The 20323-nt window shown below is 39.4% G+C and overlaps 1 protein-coding gene across 3 annotated transcripts in view; it reads left to right on the forward strand.

Moving 5' to 3' along the window:
• Positions 1 to 20323, forward strand: part of LOC132397172 (anoctamin-9-like) — a 111656-nt gene that overhangs the window by 89295 nt on the left and 2038 nt on the right. For all 3 annotated transcript variants that reach the window (XM_059975574.1, XM_059975576.1, XM_059975577.1), the window contains exons 18-23: positions 1894 to 2036; positions 5313 to 5465; positions 11403 to 11550; positions 13918 to 14037; positions 19696 to 19789; positions 19987 to 20099. In XM_059975574.1, coding sequence (XP_059831557.1) covers positions 1894 to 2036; positions 5313 to 5465; positions 11403 to 11550; positions 13918 to 14037; positions 19696 to 19789; positions 19987 to 20099 — 771 coding nt within the window. The remainder of the gene's footprint in view (positions 1 to 1893; positions 2037 to 5312; positions 5466 to 11402; positions 11551 to 13917; positions 14038 to 19695; positions 19790 to 19986; positions 20100 to 20323) is intronic.

The raw sequence follows: 20323 nt of genomic DNA on the forward strand, positions 1-20323 counted from the left end.
AGGTCTGAAGGGACACCTTGTCAGGCCCTATATGGTCCATAACCTTACTGCTGTTGTATCTCAGTTCTATAGATCCTGCGTCCACCTCCCAAGTAATTAAATACGCAAGAAAAACATTTAAGATCTCCCCCTTCCCTTTCAACTCCATGTATAGATGACCATACTGATCTTCAAGAGGACAAATTTTGTCCCTTGTTATCAGTTTGCTCTAAATGTATCTGTTGAAGCCCTTTACCTTGTCTGCTAGGGAACCTCATGCCTTCTTTTAGCCCTCCTAATTTCCATCTTACGTAAATATTCTCTTTTATTTCTTATACTCATCAACTATCTCATTTGTTCATTGCTGCCTATACCTGCTATGCATCTTCCTTTTTCTTAACCAGAGCCTCAGTATCTTTTAAAAACCAAGATGCCCTAAGCCTGTTAGCCTTGCCTTTTATTCTGACAGGAACATGCAAACTCTGTCCTCTCAAAATTTCACTGTTGAAAGCTTCCCACTTAACCAAGCATACTTTGCCTGAAAACAACATGTCCTCATCCACATCTGTCAGATCCCTTCTAATGCCATCAAAACTGGATTTTCTCCAATTTAGAATCTCAACCCAGGGACCATTATTATCCTGCTCCATAGTTATCTTGAAACTAACTGAATTATGATCACTAGATGCAAAGGGATCCTCTATACACACTTATGTCACCTGCTCTGTCTCATTCTCTAATAGGAGGTTCAATATTGCACTCTTTCTTGCTGGGATCTCTATATATTGATTAAGGAAACTTTACTAAATACCTATGACAAACTGTATCCTGTCCAGCCCTTTTACAGTATAGAAATCCCAGTCAAAAGTTAAAATCATCTACGATCACAGCCTTTTTTCTCACAACTGTGTACAAAATCATTCTACAAATTTGATCTTCTAAATCCTGCTGTCTATTCGGTGTCCTATAATATAATCTCATTAATGTTGTGATCCTTTTTTGTTTCCCTGACACTGGCACCTGCAGGCAACATACCATCCTGATATCTCTTTACATCCACAGAATTTCCAGTATTCTCCCCTAACTATTGAATCCCCTATCACCATTACACTCCATCTCTTCCAAGTCCCAGACATAGTGTCAGAGACTTGTTTGCTGGAACTTTCTTCTCGTAGGTCTTCCCCCACCCCCCACCCCAATGGTATCCAAAGTGATGTACTTGTAATTGAGGGGAATGGCCACAGGGGAAATCTGCACTGGCTGTCTACCCCCTCTTTTTCTCTATTGATGGTCACCTAGTTACCAGTATCTTGCACCTTAGGTGTAACTACCTCCCTGAATCTCCAGCCAATCAACACCTCAGCCTCCCAAATGATCCAGAGTTCATCCAGCTCTAACTCCTAACACAGTCTGTAAGAAGCTGCAACTGGATGCATTTTCCTGTAGGTGTAGTTGTCAAGGACATTGGAGGTCTCCCTGTCTTCCCACATTCTGCAAGAGGAGTATTTCACCATTCTCCCTGACATTCCTGCTGCTCTAATTGTACAGTAAGAAGGAAACTTACCAGAATTTCACCTTAGCCTCTGTCTCTCCTTGCTGAAGCCTCTGCTTGAACATTGTCCACTCACACGATGGACACTCCGCTTAAAGCCTGCTTCTATTTTAGGCCTTTGCCAAGTGCCTAATTAAACCAACAATTTCAAAAGATTTCACACCATATTTTGAATATTACAGCCCCAAACCACACTAGGTGTTTAAGATATGAAATAATGATAGAAAATGCCTGTCATTGACTAGAAATATTAACCCTGTTTGTCTCTTGCTTAGATGCTAGCATTTCCAGCATTTAGCTTGTGTTGTTTGATGTGACTGGCTTCATGTTCCTATTTAATTTCAATTGTTCATCTTTGACAGATCCTTGAAACATCGATGGAAGAAATATCGTAAAAAGATCCTAAAAGAACATGTTAAAGATGAAATTAGGGATCATTGGATGAAAAATTACAGCCTGAACAGTGTTAACTCCTTTAGCTTATTCAATGAATTTTTGGAAATGGGTATGCCTCTGTATGCTCAGGCCTAATGTTTTAATCACTTATCTCACTAATCAGTAATCTGCAACTACTTTATTTGTTTAGATTATTTGTCTAAATGGTCTGCATTATCATATAATTTTAATATTAACAAAAATAAATGATAACATGCATTGTCATAAATATTTACAAGAAATGATTATGTATATTAAGCAATTAATTAAAAGTATTAACAAATTAGTTTGTACATGTAGAATATAAGAATACAGATTTGTGGGGAAGAAACCTGGCAATTAATAAACAGGAAGAGAAAATGAGTAGGACTGAGGTTTCATGTTCCTATTGAGTTTCTGAAAAAAGTGACTTATGCTATCCCACTGCACAGGAATTCGCAGTCCTTTGGTATATTTTTAAGTGGCCCTGCAAGGTTAGTGAGAAAATAAGTCATAACTGAGACATTGGATAACCAAAGAGAGTTACAGTAAAAGTCCACAAAACATTAGACAATACATCCATATATGGTGCATTGTGTGAAAATGATCATCTATACTTAACAAAATAAGAAGACAGAATGCTTGAAGAGCACTGAGGAGTCAAGGATGGCAACTCTAGGTTTTAGTTCAATGAGTTTTAAGGAGATGTGGAACATTCTGAAACTATTCTCTTGAAGAAGTTGTAATATAATTGGAAGAGATAACATAAAAAGATTCTAAGGGAAGATGTGAAAGATGAACTTAGGGATCATTGGATGAAAATTACAGAAGAAAGTTTTATTTTAAAGGAAAAGAAAGGTTGTGTAGAGTCAGAATAGAAGAATCTTAAGAGGTGCTCCTGAACTTGAAGCGGCCGAAAATAAACTCAACATACCGATATTTATTGCTCTAGATGTGGACCATTGTTTGAGGGATTAAATCAATCCTCACAATGCAAAGATAAATGAAGTTACGACTGTTAAAGGAATAATGATATACAGAATAGTTTCATTTTAATCACAATTTAATGATTACTCTCTCATGATTAAATGGTTTCCCTCATTTTAGAATAGTACTGTAATGCTGAATATTAGTGGTACAATTTGAAGAACAATTAAGTTGAGGTATTGGAATGATATTGGTAATTTTACTGCAGCAAACATTTTAAGTTAATTGCAGGAATAGCTGTCAAAAGTGAATGTTATTATTACATTATAATATATAATATCATTATTTTCCATGTTGCCCACCTGAGAGGAAGGCTACATTTAAAAATAAAGACAATCTTGACACCTCCTTACACTCTTAAAATGTGTAAACATAATTTTTTCCCCTACCATAAAACCAAAGTTCAGCATCATATTCATACCCTGAATCCACTTCTGGAATTCCCCAAAAAATCCTCCAACTTACCTCCCAGACTCTCTCTCTTATTTCAGCCTCCTTCCATATGCTCTAATTGAGCTAGAACCTACATGATTGGCTCCTCTGCACCTTTCTAAGTAGTCACCTCCCTGAAACACCAGCATACTGTGTCTATAGAGTTCTGTCTACAAAATGAATGCCATTTATTTGATGTTACTTTGACAGCATTTTCCAAACTCAAACTTCAGTTCTATAAAGTGAATAACTTTATAGTATTTACATTATATTCTATCAGCCACCCTCTTCTCCACTCTCTACATTTGCCTATGTCTTTTTCTGGACAGTTTGTGCAATTTCATTGTAACTTTAATCACCTAATTTTTACTGGTAGCAAACCAGAATATATTCCACAATGACTTTTCAACTGAGTTAGTTAAACAGATTATTAAGAGCTAAGGGTCCGATATCTGTGCACTCAAATTGTATAGTGTGTTAGGCAAGTCTGCCAACCATTCCTCTAAAGCCCTAATACATTACATAAAATGAGCCCTATCTTATTTAACAATCTTTTGTATGGAAATAATGAAATACCCTTTAAAGATCCAGATTTTATTAAACTCACTGGCTCCCACTGTTCTACTTTGTCGATCAAGTACTATTTACATTTTATGAAATGTGCCAACTGCTTATCATATCCCGTCAAAGAGTTTCAGCCCGAAACATCGACTGTACACTTTTCATAGATGATGCCTGGCCTGTTGAGCTCTTCCAGCATTTTGTGTGTGTGGCTTGGATTTCCAGCATCTGCAGATTTTCTCTTATTTGTCGTATTATGATCTCAGTACTTTGTTAACACGTCCTTTAAAATAGATTCTGACAATATTGCTGACAATTGATATCAGGCTAAATAGTCTTAAAATTACTCATTTAACCTTTGCTTCAAGAAGTGGCAATTTTTTTTGTTACCTGTTTATCTGCTGGGAAAATTACAGAATCTAGAGAAATTTGTAATAGTATTACAAATATATGACAATCTTTACACTGGAACCCTGAGATATAAACTAGTTCATTGAATTTGTCTGAGTTCTAGTCCTATTTATCTCTCTTTAATACAGTACCTTCTCTTTAGTGATATTAATTGCATTAAGTCCGTCTCTGTTATTTGATCCTTTGTGTATTTCTTTTAGATTTATTGAGTTTTTGCAGTGATGAAAGAGAAAAGAATACTTGTATAATGTCTCATCCATTTCTTAAGTTTTTTTAAATGATCCAATTAGAGATACAGCTTGATAACAGGTTTCTCTGGCCCAATGAACCCGCTTCGCCCAATTACACCTATGTGACCAATTAACCTACTAAACCTTAAGAAACCCATGTGGCCATGGGGAGAATGTACAAACTACTTATAGACTGTAGTGGAATTGAATCCAGTTGCTGACAATGTAATAGCGACGACCATGCTACCCAATTTTGCTACAATTTTTCCAGCAGTCATTTTTATCCGTTTTTATTTATATGGGCCCATCTTACAATGTATGGCATAGAAGCTCTTCTAATCTTTTGTTGTATATAGTCTCTCTCTCTCCCTCCCTCCTACTAATGTTTTGGTCATTCACTGGTACTTCCCAATTTTTAGGTTTAACATTCTTCTTTGCAACAGTGTTAACCTTTGTTATTAATCAAATACTATCTTAACTTCTTAATCAGTTTTCCCATGGAGTTTTAAAACTTTTCAATAGAATGCTTATTTGTTATGAATTCTGAAAAATTCATTACACATCCATGTTTTTGTGCATTTAATGGTATGCCTTTTAATCTAGTTTTGCAATCAGCCTTGGACAGTTTACTCCGTAAACCTTAAAACCTGTCTAATTAAGTTCAAGACCAATTTCTTACTGAACTAGTTGAACTGAAATTTATTTGATTTGTTGCTGATGATTTTATCAATTTTTTTTCTTTTCAGCAATTCAGTACAGCTTCACCACAATATTTGTTGCAGCCTTCCCACTGGCTCCACTGTTGGCACTTGTGAATAATTTATTTGAAGTTCGACTGGATGCTCGGAAGATGCTATTGCTTCAAAGACGGCCAATACCACGAAAAGCAAACGATATTGGTAATGTTTCAACTAACAGTTTCTATACGTGTTTGCCCAATAAGGTAAAGAGTATACAATTATAAGAGGAGACATGCAGTTAAAGTGCATTAGTGGACGAGGGCTTTATTCTTAGTGAAGCATCTTAGATTTTTTTTTGTGGCCCAGTGCCTTATTATTGATATTCATCCTCAATGGTGTAACAAATTTCTGTCTATTAGTGGCACATCACACACAGTATAGGCAGGATGAGATAGTATAGTATAGTAGTAGTCTCTCGAAGTCTGAGGAAGATGAATGTGTTGCACAGTGAATGTCTGTGGGCATGCATATGACTTCTGAGGCCGAAGTCCAAAGCGCAGATACGGTTGCAGATGGGGCAAGGAACACCGTCTGCTGGGGCAGGAGCGGGCACCTTCCTGTGTCTTTCTTGATTCGCCTTGAGGCGCTCCATGCGCCAGTTGGCTTGGAAGTTGTTTGCTGCCTTGGAGCACAGACTGCGCCACTTGGACTGATCAGCAGCAGTGTTTTCGAGATCACGGGGCTGAAGTTTGGCCCATTTAAGGTTTGACGAGGTTGTCCTTGTACCTCTTCCTTGGTTACGGTTACACTGCTCCAGTTCTCCGTAGGACAACTGACGCGGCATTCTGGACTCATCCATGTGGATCACATGGCCGGTCCATCTGAGCTGAGCCTTCAAAACCTTGGCTTCAATGCTTGTGGAATTGGCTCAGTCCAGGACTGTCAGGTTGGAGATACGGTCTTGCCAGCAGATTTGCATGATTAATCGCAGAGCACGATTGTGGAATTGTTCAAGCTGTTTGACATGTCTGCGATATAGTGTCCAGGTTTCACAGCCATATAGAAGAAATGAGACCACAACAGCATTGTAAACCAGTTTAGTGGAGAGGCGAATGTCTTTGTGCTGCAGAACTTTGACCCGGAACCTTCTGAGTGCCTGGCTTGCTTTCTGGATCCTTGACGTGATTTCTTTATCAAGGGCACCGTCGCTGGAGATGGTATTCCCCAGGTATTTGAAGTTGTCAACGTTCTGTAGTTGTGTGTCATCGATAGTGATGCACGGCTGTGGCGGGGTGCTGTTAGGTGCAGGCTGCAGTGGGACCTCTGTTTTACCGAGGCTGATTGTCAAGCCGAACAATTTAGATGCAGCGGAGAATCTGCTGACCATTGTTTGTAGGTGGTCCTCTTGGTACGCCATGAGTGCGCAGTCATCTGCAAAGAGCGCTTCTATGAACAGCTTTCAGAGGGTCTTTGTGTGTGCTGCAAGGTGACATAGGTCAAAGAGTGACCCGTCCAGGTGGTATTTGATATAAATGCCCAGGTTTAAGTCTTTGACGGCATGCATTAGTACTCGAGTGAAGAAGAGATTGAAAAGTACTGGTGCAAGCACACAACCCTGTTTAACGCTGTTGGAGATGTCAAATTTCTCGCTGGCTTTGTCAGCTGAGAGAACCTCTCCAGTCATGTTGTCATGGAAGAGGCGTATGAGGTTGATGAATTTTGGAGGGCAGCCAAATTTCCCGAGGATGATCCACAAGGCTTCTCTGTTGACAGTTTCAAACGCTTTAGTCAGATCAATGAAGACTAAGTTCATGTTCTGCTCCAGGCATTTCTCCTGCATTTGTCTAACAGTGAAGATCATATCCACAGTACTGCGTTTAGGCCGAAAGCCACATTGCGATTCTGGGAGGTTTCCTTTGGATACTGTTGAAATAAATCTATTGAAGATGATGCAAGCCAGGATTTTGCCGGCGATGGAAAGTAGGGAGATGCCCCGGTAGTTCCCACAGTCTGTGCGCGGGCCTTTGTTTTTGTATAGGGCGACTATTGCAGCATCCCGAAAGTCGGGTGGCATTACCTCCTCTTCCCAGATATTGACCAGGACATCCTGGAATGCTTCGAGTGACTCCTGGTTGAGGGTTTGAACAGTTCTGCGGGAATGCCATCCTTGCCTGGTGCTTTGCCACAGCTCATCTGTTTAATGACTGTGCTGACCTCTGTCAGGGAGGGGGGGTTGTTGAGGTGCTCATGGACTGGGCTCTGGGGAATCTGGTCGAGTACTGAGTGGTCGACAGTGGAGGGGCGGTTCAGGAGCTGACTGAAGTGTTCCTTCCATCTGGTGTTGATGCCCTTTTTGTCCTTGATAAGTGAGGATCCATCTGCAGAAAGCAGAGGAGCTATGCTTGACTTTGAGGGACCAAAGACAAACTTGATGGCGTTGAAGAACTGCTTGGTGTTGTTTGTATCAGCGTAGTGCTGAACCTCATCCGCCTTCTTATTCCATCATGTGTCGCACAGTATACGGATTTCCCTTTGAGTGAGTGCCTGATAGGACTTGAATCTGTCCTTTTTGCAGGTGGAGTTTGGGTCATCCTGCCAATCTTTGAATGTCTTGTTCTTCTTGGTGAGTAGGTCATTGATGATGGTGCTATTCTCATTGAACCAATCTTGGTGGGTGTGCTTTCTGCGACCTAGGGTTGATTGTGTTGTTTCAGTTATAGCATTTTTGAAGTGGCTCCATTTCTGGAGTGGGTTACCCGTGAGTGGCTGGTTTGTTGATAATTTCTGTTTAAGAGTATTTTGAAATTTGCGTAGACACGGAGGGTGCTGAAGTTTGGAGGTGTTAAAGGATGTCTGTACTGCCTTTGGATGCTTTTTGTGAGATTGAACGATGTGTAGTTTGAGGGTGGTGCGGAGGAGTCTGTGGTCCATCCAACACTCTGCTCCTCGCATGGCTCGTGTGATGACTACGTCTCGGATGTCACGTTGACGGACAATGACATAATCGATCAGATGCCATTGTTTGGATCTAGGGTGCATCCATGTTGTCTTGAATTTGTTGGCCATTCTGAACACTGAGTTCGTGATAGTGAGGTCATACTTTTCACATTTGCTGAGAAGCAGAAGGCCATTGCTGTTCATCTTCCCGACTCCGTGTCCGCCGAGCACTCCACTCCACTGATCATGGTCTTGGCCGACTCAGGCATTAAAATCTCCCAGCAAGATCAGCTTATCACTGGTTGGCACTGAGCGCAGGATGGAGTCAAGGTTGGCGTAAAACTGCTCTATGGTTTCACTAGGGCTGGTCAGGGTGGGGGCACAGGTACTAATAATAGTTGCATGTCAATTTTGGCTGACGAGCAGATGTAGCTTCATCAATCTTTCACTGATGCCAACAGGCAGGCCAGGGGAGCTGTTTCATCAGGGTACTCCTTATGGCGAAGCCCACTCCATGGATCCTGTCTTTGTTCTGCGCCCTTTCTCTCCAGAAGAAGTCGTAGCCGCTGGCAAGCTCAGTGATGGATCCCTCATCTGCAACCCTGGTTTTGCTCAGCGTTGCGATGTCAATGTTGTAGCGAGCAAGTTCTTTACCGATGAGAGCTGTTCTCCTTTCAGGTCTTGCAGTATTTTCCTTATCCATTAAGGTGCGAATGTTCCATGCTCCTAGACGGAGAATCTTCTTCTTTGGCTTTGATTTCGACCGCAATGTTTGGGTGATCCGTCAGTCGTGGTTAACTAGCCGGATGATCTAGGGCAGGCGATGTTTAGGCCACTTTTTCTATGCCCCTCCCTGATTACAGGGTGGGCAGTGCTGTCCTGAAAAGGGCTGCCCAGTCATCCTGGATGCTGCCGGACTCCCCTACTGCCCTGGATTCAGAGGAGAATGACCATCTGTCCAAGGGCCGCCTACGTGCAGGTTTGCAGCTGCAACTCAGTACACATGATGGCCTCTTTGGCTGCAGGAGTTGCCGGACAATAGATTGATGAAGTCCTCCCTATTGACCGCCTACGGGACTCCGGCTCCGGATTTCTTCTCAGGGTTTACTCCCATAGCCTTTCCCATGATTGGGTGTGGCCACAAGGCAGCAGAGGTTTTAAAATCAGAGTTTTCCTTCTCCTGGGTGGGCAGTCAGCCAGGACTAATGAGCCCCACCTGCCCGAAGCATCTGGTTTTGAGGCACCAGAGACCCACCTTTGCCCCTTCTCCCGTTGGTAGGAACAGTTCTGCCATGTGAAGGCCGGGAGCTGGACTTGGTTGACAGAGGCTATTTGAGACACAAGCCATGTGGAAGCACCTTATAGGTAGTGAGAGCTCATCCTCATTACCGCCTCCGGCTCTGTCAACCTTGTGAACTGCAGGATGAGAAACAAACAAATAAATAACCAAGCCAAAAGTTTCAAGTAGTCCTAACACATAATTCAAGTAAAAACTGTTTCAGTCAGAATTCATATTGGACATGCCTGTTCAAGCATATTCCAGTACTGTCACACTTAATACTCTTGATACTAATTGTCAGTAATTAATACCAAGGTAACAGTAGGCAGTATTCCGTGCTGTGTCTCAATAAATAAATAAATAAACAAACAGGTAGATGAATAAATATATTTGAGGCAAGTAACAAAATCCTTTCAAATTTTGTTAAATTTCACTCAATTAGCATTGAATGACTTCCTAAAACATTTCACAGAAGTGGATATAATCACGGAAGTTGCAAATTTAATTGTTTTTTTTAACAAAAATTTGGAGAATGTTTATCAGAGAGAGTTACTTGACTCATAACATGGCTGCTCATCACTAACTAGGTCCTGCCACCACAATTGTAATCAAAGATTGATAACGGATATTTACTGTGCAATATAGTACAAGCTTAGACATTGTTATAAAATTAATTATAAATAGGATTTTGAGTGGAATCATAGATCAAGTTTCATTAGTCAAAAAGAAAAATAGACCATAGATGAAGGAAATCTGAAATGTAACCGAAAGATATTGAAAAGACTCCGCAGGTCAACTCTCCTCAGACAGTACCTGACCCACTGAATATTTTCAGCATATTCTATGCAGACATAGACCAATTTCACCTTTGATCGTTTTATTTTTTAAAAAGACAAATTAGTCTGTTCTTTAACATTTGCTATATGAAGGAAGGGATTCTACCTATTATTTTTAGATATCTTATTTCTTGCTACTCATTATCTCTTTAGCTCAGAGTGATAGTTAACAATTAAGATTTGTGCGTGTTTATGTGTGTGTGACGATCCATTGGGATCTTATGTTCTACTGTCCCGATTCAAGTACCCTAAGATCATAATTCAATACATACATAATTCATAATTCAACACAGTACATATAATCCACACTCCATAACACAAAATAATATTACCACAAATAATAAGGTGCATTTATGATACAAGATGAAAAGTAAGCAGTGTAACACTTCATGATGAGACCTGGCTGGTGGCAGGGAGTTTAGTAGTCTTATGTCCTGTTACTGTTTCATGTCTTAACAGTTCTTGTCCTAATGCTATGGTAACTCCTACCGAATGGTAGGGGTCAAAGAGATTGATGGATGGATGGGAAAGATCACTGACATTGCTAAGGGTCCTGCATATGTAGCGCTCCTGATAAATATCTCTAATGGGTGGAAGAGAGACCCCGATGATCCTCTCAGCTGTCCTTGCAATCCTTTGTAGGGACTTGTGGTCAGATGCCTTGAAATTCTTGTACCAGACAGTAATGCATCTGGTCACGGCACGTTCAATGGTGCTCCTATAAAAATTGGTTAAAGTGCGAGGTGGAGAGGAGGGAGATCCTCACTTTCCTCAATTTCCGCAGAGGGTGGAGACATTGTTGTGCTTTGTTGATCAAAGAGATGGTGTTGTGGGGCCAGTAGAGATGGTCTGCTATGTGCATTCCCAGAAACCTAGTGCTTCTAACTCTTTCAACAGAGGAGCTATGTATGTGCAGTGAGGAGTGGTCAGCCTGCACCTTCCTAAGATCCACAAGGGAGTGTGATGATTGAACATAAACTGGGACTTGGAATATATGTATGCAAGCAAAAAAGGAGAATAACTATACATAGAGATACACACGAGAAAATCAACTCATTGATGTTTTCATAACAAGAACATAACTGGGATATGTCTATGCTATAGGGATATGGGTGAAAATCCTTGAAGCAATTGGCGTTCTGGCTGTCATTGGAAATGGGCTGGTTATTGCAATCACATCTGATTTCATCCCGCGATTAGTTTATAGATATGAATATGGTCCTTGCGCACATGGACACAGTTCAGTTGATAGGTGAGTATGAGACATAAATTATAACAAATGATAGATCCTAAAGAGACCAAATGTGTATTTTTATTGCTTATGGGGCTAATACATTATGATAAGAAAAATTACCCCCTCCCCAGGATACATTGTATTTTGTTGGATCAACATCAGAATTCAAATCTAACTTTGGATTTCCCAAAGCAGGAAACTGCAGATGCTGGAATCTGAAATATAAACAGAAAAAGCAGAAACTACTCAGTAAGTCAAGTAGCACCTAAAGAGAAAAAAGGAGAATTAACGTCAACAGATGTTGCTCCTCCTACTAAGTATTATCTGCATTTTCTGCTGTTACGTCTGATTTCCCTAACTGAAACACAATAGAACTAGATTCCTGCAGATACTATAAGACCTTAAGATACTGAACAGGAGCAGAATTAGGCCATTTGGCCCATTGAGTATTCAGCAGCATTTTATCATGGCTGATCCATTTTCCCTCTCAGCTCCAATCACCTACCTTCTCCCTGTATCCCTCCATGCCCTGACTTATCAAAAACCTATCAACCTCTGATTAAATGTACCTAAAGACTTGGCCTTCACAGCCACCTGTGGCAATGAATTCCACACATTCCCCACTCACTAGGAATCAGCCTCTCTACATCCACTCTATCAATGCCTTTCAACATTCAATAGGTTCCAATTAGGTCACCCCTCATTCTTCTGAAATCCAGTGAGCACAGGCCCAGAGCCATCAAATACTCTTCATATGACGAGCCTTTCAATTCCAGTATCATTTTTGTGAACCTCCTTTGAACCCTCTCCAATGTCAGCACGTACTTTCTTAGATAAGGGGCCCAAACCTGCTCACAATACTGCAAGTGAGGCCTCGCCAGTGTATTATAAAGTCTCAACATTACATCCATGCTTTTATATCCTAGTTCTCTTGAAATGAATGCTAACATTGCATTTGCCTTCCTCACCATCAACTCAACCTGCAAGTTAACTATTAGGGGATCCTGCACAAGGACTCCCAGGTCCCCTTGCACCTCAGATTTTTGAATTTCCTCTCCATTTAGAAAATAGTCTACATTTTTATTTCTTCTACCGAAGTGCATGACTGCACACTTCCCAACACAGTATTCCAATTGTCACTTCTTTGCCCACTCTCCTAATCTACATCCTTCTAAAGCCTTTCTACTTCCTCAAACTACCTGCCCCTCCAACTATCTTCGTATTGTCTGCAAACTTTGCAACAATTCCATCATCCAAGTCATTGACATATAGTGTAAAAAGAAGCAGTCCCAATAAGTGTCCTCTGTGGAACACCATTAATCACCGGAAGCCAACCAGAAAAGGCCTCCTGCCAAGCAGCCACTGCTTTATCCATGCTAGTATCTTTCCTGTAATACCATGGGCTCTTAACTTGTTAAGCTGCCTAATCTGTGGCATCTTGTCAAACACCTTCTGAAAATCCAAGTACATAACATTCACTGATTCCTCTTTGCTTATCCTACTTGCTATTTATTCAAAGAATTCCAACAGATTTGTGAAGCAAGGTTTTCCACTGAGGAAACTATGCTGACTACGGCCTATTTTATCATGTACCTCCAAGTACCTTGAGACTTCATCCTTAACAATTGACCAACACCTTCCTAAGCACTGAGGTCAGATTAATTGGCCTATAATTTCCTTCCTTCTGCCTCTCTCCTTCAAAAGTGAAGAGAATTTTGCAATTTTCCAGCCTTCCAGAACCATTCCGGAATTTTGTGATCCTTGAAAGATCAGTACTAATGCCCCCACATTCTCTTCAGCTACCTCTTTCAAAACTCTGGTCCAGGTGACTTATCTACCTTCAGACTTATCAGTTTGAAGAAGTTTCTCCCTAGTAATTGCAACTTCACACACTTCTGCCCCCCTGATACTTTGGAACTTTCAGCATACCGCTAGTGTCATGCATAGCAAAGACTGATACAAAATACTTATTCAGTTTGTCCGCCATCTCCTTGTCCCCTATTACTACCATGCCAGAATCGTTTTCCAGAATAAGAATAATAATAAGAAGAATCCCTTTCCTGGAGATGTCATTAAAATTCACTTACACAATTTGTGTGACTGAAATGGATGAAAACAGATAAATCTGAGAAAATTTTAGGAAATCTGACAATTGGAAGTGCATTTCCTTTGATCACATTAAAGAGTTGATGTGCAATGCTTCCTTAGCATTTCTTGAAATATTAATACATCAAGAATATTAAGACAGTTTTAATGCATACATCAAAAGAAATATGTAAAAACATAGTCCACATATCTTTGGTATTTCAAAATAATTATGTTTGGCCCCAAATACTCTACTTCAAATGTTAGCTAAGCTGTTGATGTTTTTTGTTTACCTTGCAGTTGTTTGATGGGGTACGTCAATAACAGTCTCTCTGTGTTCCATGTGAAAAATTTTGAGAATGAAACTCGGTTAAAGGATAATGGATCAGAATCATTGGGATTCCAAGTAAACTATTGCAGGTATAATATTACTAGACCTTTCAACATCTTATGTGTAGGTTTCTTGATCTCTTTTCATTTCTTTCTCTAGCATGGATATGCTGGAGTATCATTTCAGGGACTTAGACAGCTATAGGGCATCCTACCCATGTGGGTGATTTACAATTGAAAATGTAGGTAAAGACTTTACTGTTATTTCATTACAGAGTTAACCCTGTGAGGGACCATCCTTCATTTTTAGATGGGCCAGATGTTGCTGACTATAGTGGTAGCACTGAAGTAATTGCTAGCATTCAGCAGCTACTATGTAAATGTGGCTCTACCTACACTACAGGCAAAGATGTGTTGAATTGTTAACACTAGTACTATGTTAGGGATTCCACTGCCCAGATTGTATGCTTGTCAGATTTGGATTTTAATTCCCATCTACTATAATGGGGATTCCCAGCACAGAGATTATGAGGGTAAAGATGTTAAGTCTCAAACACGGGAAAATCTGCAGATGTTGGAAATCCAAAGCAACACAAACAAGATTCTGGAAGAACTCAGCAGGCCAGGCAGCATCTGTGGAAAAGAGTATACAGTCAAGGTTTTGAGCTGTACCCTTCCCAAGTCCTTTTATTTTTGTTTATTTTCATTTAATGTGTTTAATTATTTTATTGGTTTTAATGGAATTTGATTTTTTTATGTTTCTAAATTACTTATGACATTAAAATATTTTTAAAGTAATCTGCGATTACCAGAATAATTTAATAAGTATATAATAACCTTGCAGTTTTTGACAGGAGGCAAGGATTTACCCCATAATTGCTGTTAGTGTCCTGAGGCTGGGCTTCAGCAACCAGCCATCCAAGGCTATTCATAGTACAACTTTTGCCACACCTTGCCGGACATCACCACAGGTTCAGTTTGATTAATTATCCACATCATTTCCATGAGGGTGTGGACAAACAAGAATGACAGTAAACTAGATCCAGCTCAGTTCAGCTCAATGAGCAAGTGGTTAATGAACAAGAGCTGAGCAAAACCAACTCAGAAAAAAAATAAGAGATCAAACTAACATACTTCCCCAGTTTGTATGGCATGGTTTCAAAGTGCCTTTAAGATTGGAACCAATAGGAAAACTAACGTATTAGTCTTCAGTATATGAATATCCTTTAAGATATATTATCATTTATTTAAATTTACAGGTTATTTATTTAAAAGCCAACAAATTATAGATAGATGCAGATAAAACTTTCTCTGAAGGGCCGAAAATACAGCGCAACATCATTATGGATAAATTCCAGATATCTAAGCTTTTAACAAATATACTAAGTTGTACTGAACTAACTGTAAGACAAGCTGAAAGAGATCCAGGACTGATAACAAAGTTTATTCACTTTGAACAGCAATCAGAAACAGAAAACCCTGAGTTAAATTAGTAAATAATTGTCCAAGACTATTTTACTATAACTGTAAAATGTTCTGGCCAGATTGCATCTTGAATACTAGATTCTAATTTTATCACTGAGACAAAATGATAAGGATTTTCATTATAATATTTTTATGAAGAACATCCATTATATTGATGCACATTAAAGGTTCGATCACAACTGGAGTCCACCAGATATTGAAATCAGTTTGAAAAGCTTAAAACAAAATTACCTTTCTCTTTCATCCCTTCCTCACATTCTTTATAACTTAAAATTATATTTTCTCTTTCCCAGTTCTAACAATGGATCTTTGACCAGAAACCTTAACCTTTTTTCTAGTTCCACTGATGCTGCCTGAACTACTATGTCCACTATATTTTCTGTTTTTATTTCAGAGTCTCAGCAGCTTAAGCTTTCAAGTTGAAGAACTCGCTGTGTTAAATTGGCAGCATTTTCTTTAGATCCTAGCCTAACAGGGTGTGAAATAAGCGCCAGGGTTGCCAGTTTTGAAAGAATTCAGAAGTATTTGAGCTCAGGTAGATTTTAATTTTGCACCCATCTAGCCTATAATTCATACTCTCTGGATTGTATCAAGAAATAGATTAAACCCAAATTTATCAGATTTATACTTAAGTATAGATCGTTGGAAGAATGAAATTTTCAACTGCATTCCACTTGAAAAAATTACTTATAATTTAAGAAATAAACATGATATATTTCTGAAAACTTGGCGCCCTTATTTACAAAAGATAGGATTAAATATATAGGTGCTCCGAAGATAAAATTATTGGTCATCTGGGGTAAGAAATAAATATATATATTAAAGCTTTTTTGAACTCCATGGAGCATGTGAGGATCTTCTGATATCCAGGCACTCTTTCTTTCTTCCTTTTTTCTTTTCTTCTTTCTTTTTTTCCCTCTTTTTCATATATATAGGGACATGTTAGGGGGGAGGGGTTAAGGGGGAGGGCTGAGATATTATTTCTTCCTATTCTGTAACCTATTTGAAAATTCAATTAAAAAAAAGATATACTCTTGTACTGAAACCTGCTGATGATAATGGTCAATGCATCATTTGTCTTTTAATTACTTTGTGCACTTGGATATTAATTTTCAGTGATTCTTCCACAAGGAGAGGCAAGACTGTGTTATGTGGATCATTTCCAATATTACCACATTATGTTCCATTTGGCATGTCGTTGCCTATTCAATTAATCTTCCTCTTGAAACCTCAAAGCTATGGTTCTCCTTCAGTGAATTCAGAATTTTTTCCCCATCTTCTAGCTAATCATTATTTGGCAACATTATAAGTTTTTATCTTTAACTTCTCTTGATAGTAGTGACTAGCTTGACTTCAACACTCCTCTCTCCTCCTCGAATCTTACCCTTCTAAACACACTGCCCTCCACCATCTCTGAACCAATCCCAACCTTACCATCAAACCAACAGACAAAAGGGGTGCTGTTATAGCGTGGCAGATTGACCTCTACCTTGCTGAGGCCAGGCAGTAACTCTCAGACACTTCCTCTTACTTACCCCTTGATAAGGACCCAACTCCGGACCACCAGAAAATTACCTCTGACACCATCATGCTCCTGTCTCATTGAACTTGTGTCCACATATTTTGATTTCATTCTATCCCCCATGGTTCAGTCCATTCCCACTTAAATCCATGACACTTCACGTATTCTTGATATCAACAACTTTTAATACCCTGATCCTGACTGTCTCATTTTCACCATGGATGTCCAATCCTTTTTCACTTCTATCCCTCCCCCCAATCGAGGAGGCCATCAAGCTCTCCAATTCTTTCTCATCAAAAGGGCCAACCAGTTCCCCTCCACCACCACCCTCCTTCACCTGGCAGAACTGATCCTCACCCTCAATAATAGATGATACCCCTGCCCTCCCTTACCCCCATCCCTATCTATTATTTTAGTCTGGTTCTCTTTCTCTGTTTTTTTCCCCCTCACTATAATCTCCCCCAGCCCTACCTTTCTTTCTCTTTTACTTCCCATAATTCTCCGCCTTCCCACTAGCCCATTTCCCTCCAGCCCATCACTTCCCAGCTCTCTACTTCATCCCTCCCCCCACTTCTTATCCCCCCTCGACCATCCCATGTTACTTCACTCCTGATGAAGGGTTTCGGCCCGAAACGTCGTCACTACCTCCTCCCTTAGATGCTGTCTGGCCTGCTGAGTTCTGCCAGCATTTTGTGTTTTCAATTGTTATGTACAGTAGGTTCCAGTTAATCAGGGCAGCCACTTATTTGGACAACTCTTAATGAACAAAAACTAATCAAGAAAATAGCTAAGATTCCCTTTGTTTATTTGAGATATTATGCCGCTTAATTGGGATAGGAGACTATTGCCGAAGTTTCTAACTAGTGTCAGTTGAATGTGTTTGTGTTCAAAAAGCAATGATTTTTGTCATTGATAGTTGGTAAGAAATAAGCAGTAAGACAATTCAGAACTGTTTTGACCATTGCGGTTTCAAGCATTCAGGGTTGGAGATGCCAGAAATGGCTGGGAGTGAAAATGAAATAACTTCATTACTTCAAGTTAGAAACTTCAAAGAATTTGAAGGTATCAACAATCATCTTGAATGTTGCAATGAAAATGAAGATTTGGAGGATGCAATCATCAAAAGCATTGTATAAAGACAGTTCATTATCTGCACCAGGTGTCTGCACTGATTTTGTTCATTTACAGTCAATCATAAGAACATGGCAGTGTACACTATGAATTTTTTCATTGACTAATGTACAATTTTACAGTACAGTAACAGTATTAGTGGTGTTCTTATTTGTTCTGTATTTAATTTAAATACATAATTTGTTACTCAGTTAAATGGTAGTTTGTCTTTTTTATACCTATTTAATTATTTTCATGAAACTACGGCTAATTGGGGCAGCCACTTAATTAGGCTAAAATATAGTGGTCCCGATGTGTCCCAATTAACCAGAATCCACTGCATTTCATTGTTGTGTTTCTACTTTCTAATTTGGCTCCTAGTTGTTTTCATCCTTCAGAAGAACTTCCCTCTTGATCCTCTCTCTGTCATTGTTTTCCTTGTCATCTAAACAACTGAATCTTTCCTTGCTCATTCCATGTTCAGCTCTGACTAGTTGTCTTTAAACGTGGCATCTAGTGGGAAGCACAGCCTTCAGGACTCAAATTTGTTCTTGATGTGGTCAGTATCTGCTTCCTATCTAGTCATCTTCTATTACTGTGCCATTCTTTTCACTCCACTAACTTAAATGGCCTTAACCACTTAGCGTTTTGGTTGGACTACTCATTCACCATGTTACAGAATATTTAAATATTTAACTATTTTCATGAAACTACGGCTAATTGAGGCAGCCACTTAATTAGGCTAAAATATAGTGTCCCGATGCGTCTTACAGGCCCTTCAGCCCACAATGTTGGACTGACAATGTAACCTGCTCCAGAAACCGCCTGGAATTTCCCTACCGCATATCTCTCTATTTTTCTAAGCTCCATGTACCTATCTAAGAGGCTCTTAAAAAACCTTATTGTATCCACCTCTACCACCTTCACTGGCAGTGCATTCCATGCACTCACCACACTTTGTGTGAAACACTCACCTCTGGCATCCCCCTTGTACCTACTTCCAAGCACCTTAAAACTATGCTCTCTCCTGTTAACCATTTCAGCCCTGGGAAAAAGTCTCTGGCTATCCACATGATCAATGCCTCTCATCCTCCGTCACGTCCACTTGAGTTGGAAGAGCCTCTTATCTGCTGGACAAATGCAATGGTTGAGGTTTCTGCACTGCTACTTTCTGGATCCCATACCTGCCTCATTATTAGTTATTCCTTCTGGCTCCATTTTGAATGGCCAGCTCATGAGTACTTAATTTAAAAATAATACTAAAGCTTCTTCCAGTTGCTTGTTACCTATAATGGTGTGTTGGAATTTAGAATTTCTAGTAGACTTGTGGGTCTTCATTTGGGATAGATTCTTGTGCTGTGAGCTTTTACAGTCCTACCTCTCAAAAGATGGCCAGTACAGAATTAGCACAGACTTGTTATGATTGTTATGGACTCACACACAATCCAAGCTTCTCTACTACTTAAATAAACTTGTCCATTAAGTTACAAAAATCATACATGTACTTTTTTAGTGTAATTGCCAGGCCACTAGTTTTTTTGGCCATAATGTGACTTGGATCATTTACTAATGACTAATGACTGCTTTGGCTCACAAGTTCATAGCTTACTTACATTGCTTCTTCTCCTCAGGTATCGTGATTACAGAACTGATAATGACTATGAATATACAATTCAGTTCTGGCACATTTTTGCTGCACGTTTGGGGTTTCTTGTTTTATTTGAGGTAGGTAGACTAGTTCCTCTCTGTACAGTGTACCTACCCCATTATAACATGGCTTTCCTTTAGATCAATTGTTTATTTGCACAACTGAAATGGTTTGAGTTTTTGACTATTATCAAATGTAAAAATATTATTAAAGTTAATGTAGAAAAGTAGAGTTTGTACACAACAAAGAATATCTGTTTTTATTTCTATTTCAGAATGTTGTTGTTTGCATCAAGTATATTGTAGCTTGGTTTGTTCCTGATGTTCCAACTTCAGTGAGAAATCAAAATCTATACCAAACCTATAACCGACTAAAGGAGGAACTGCAGTAAGTTTGTGCTTCATTGAAAATCATTATCATGAGCGCAAATAATAAATATCCTTATTTGAGTTATTTAAGTTCTATTGAACTTAACTGTGTGAACAAGACTCTACATAATATTAATTCTGTTTATTCAGTTTGTACAATATTATTGCAACATGCTAGTGTCAATCAAAAGTAATGTGACACTGGTCACAACAGTGAGCACCAGTAAGTGGAATCTAATGACA

This window comes from Hypanus sabinus, chromosome 7, assembly GCF_030144855.1.
Source record: "Hypanus sabinus isolate sHypSab1 chromosome 7, sHypSab1.hap1, whole genome shotgun sequence".
NCBI lineage: Eukaryota > Metazoa > Chordata > Chondrichthyes > Myliobatiformes > Dasyatidae > Hypanus > Hypanus sabinus.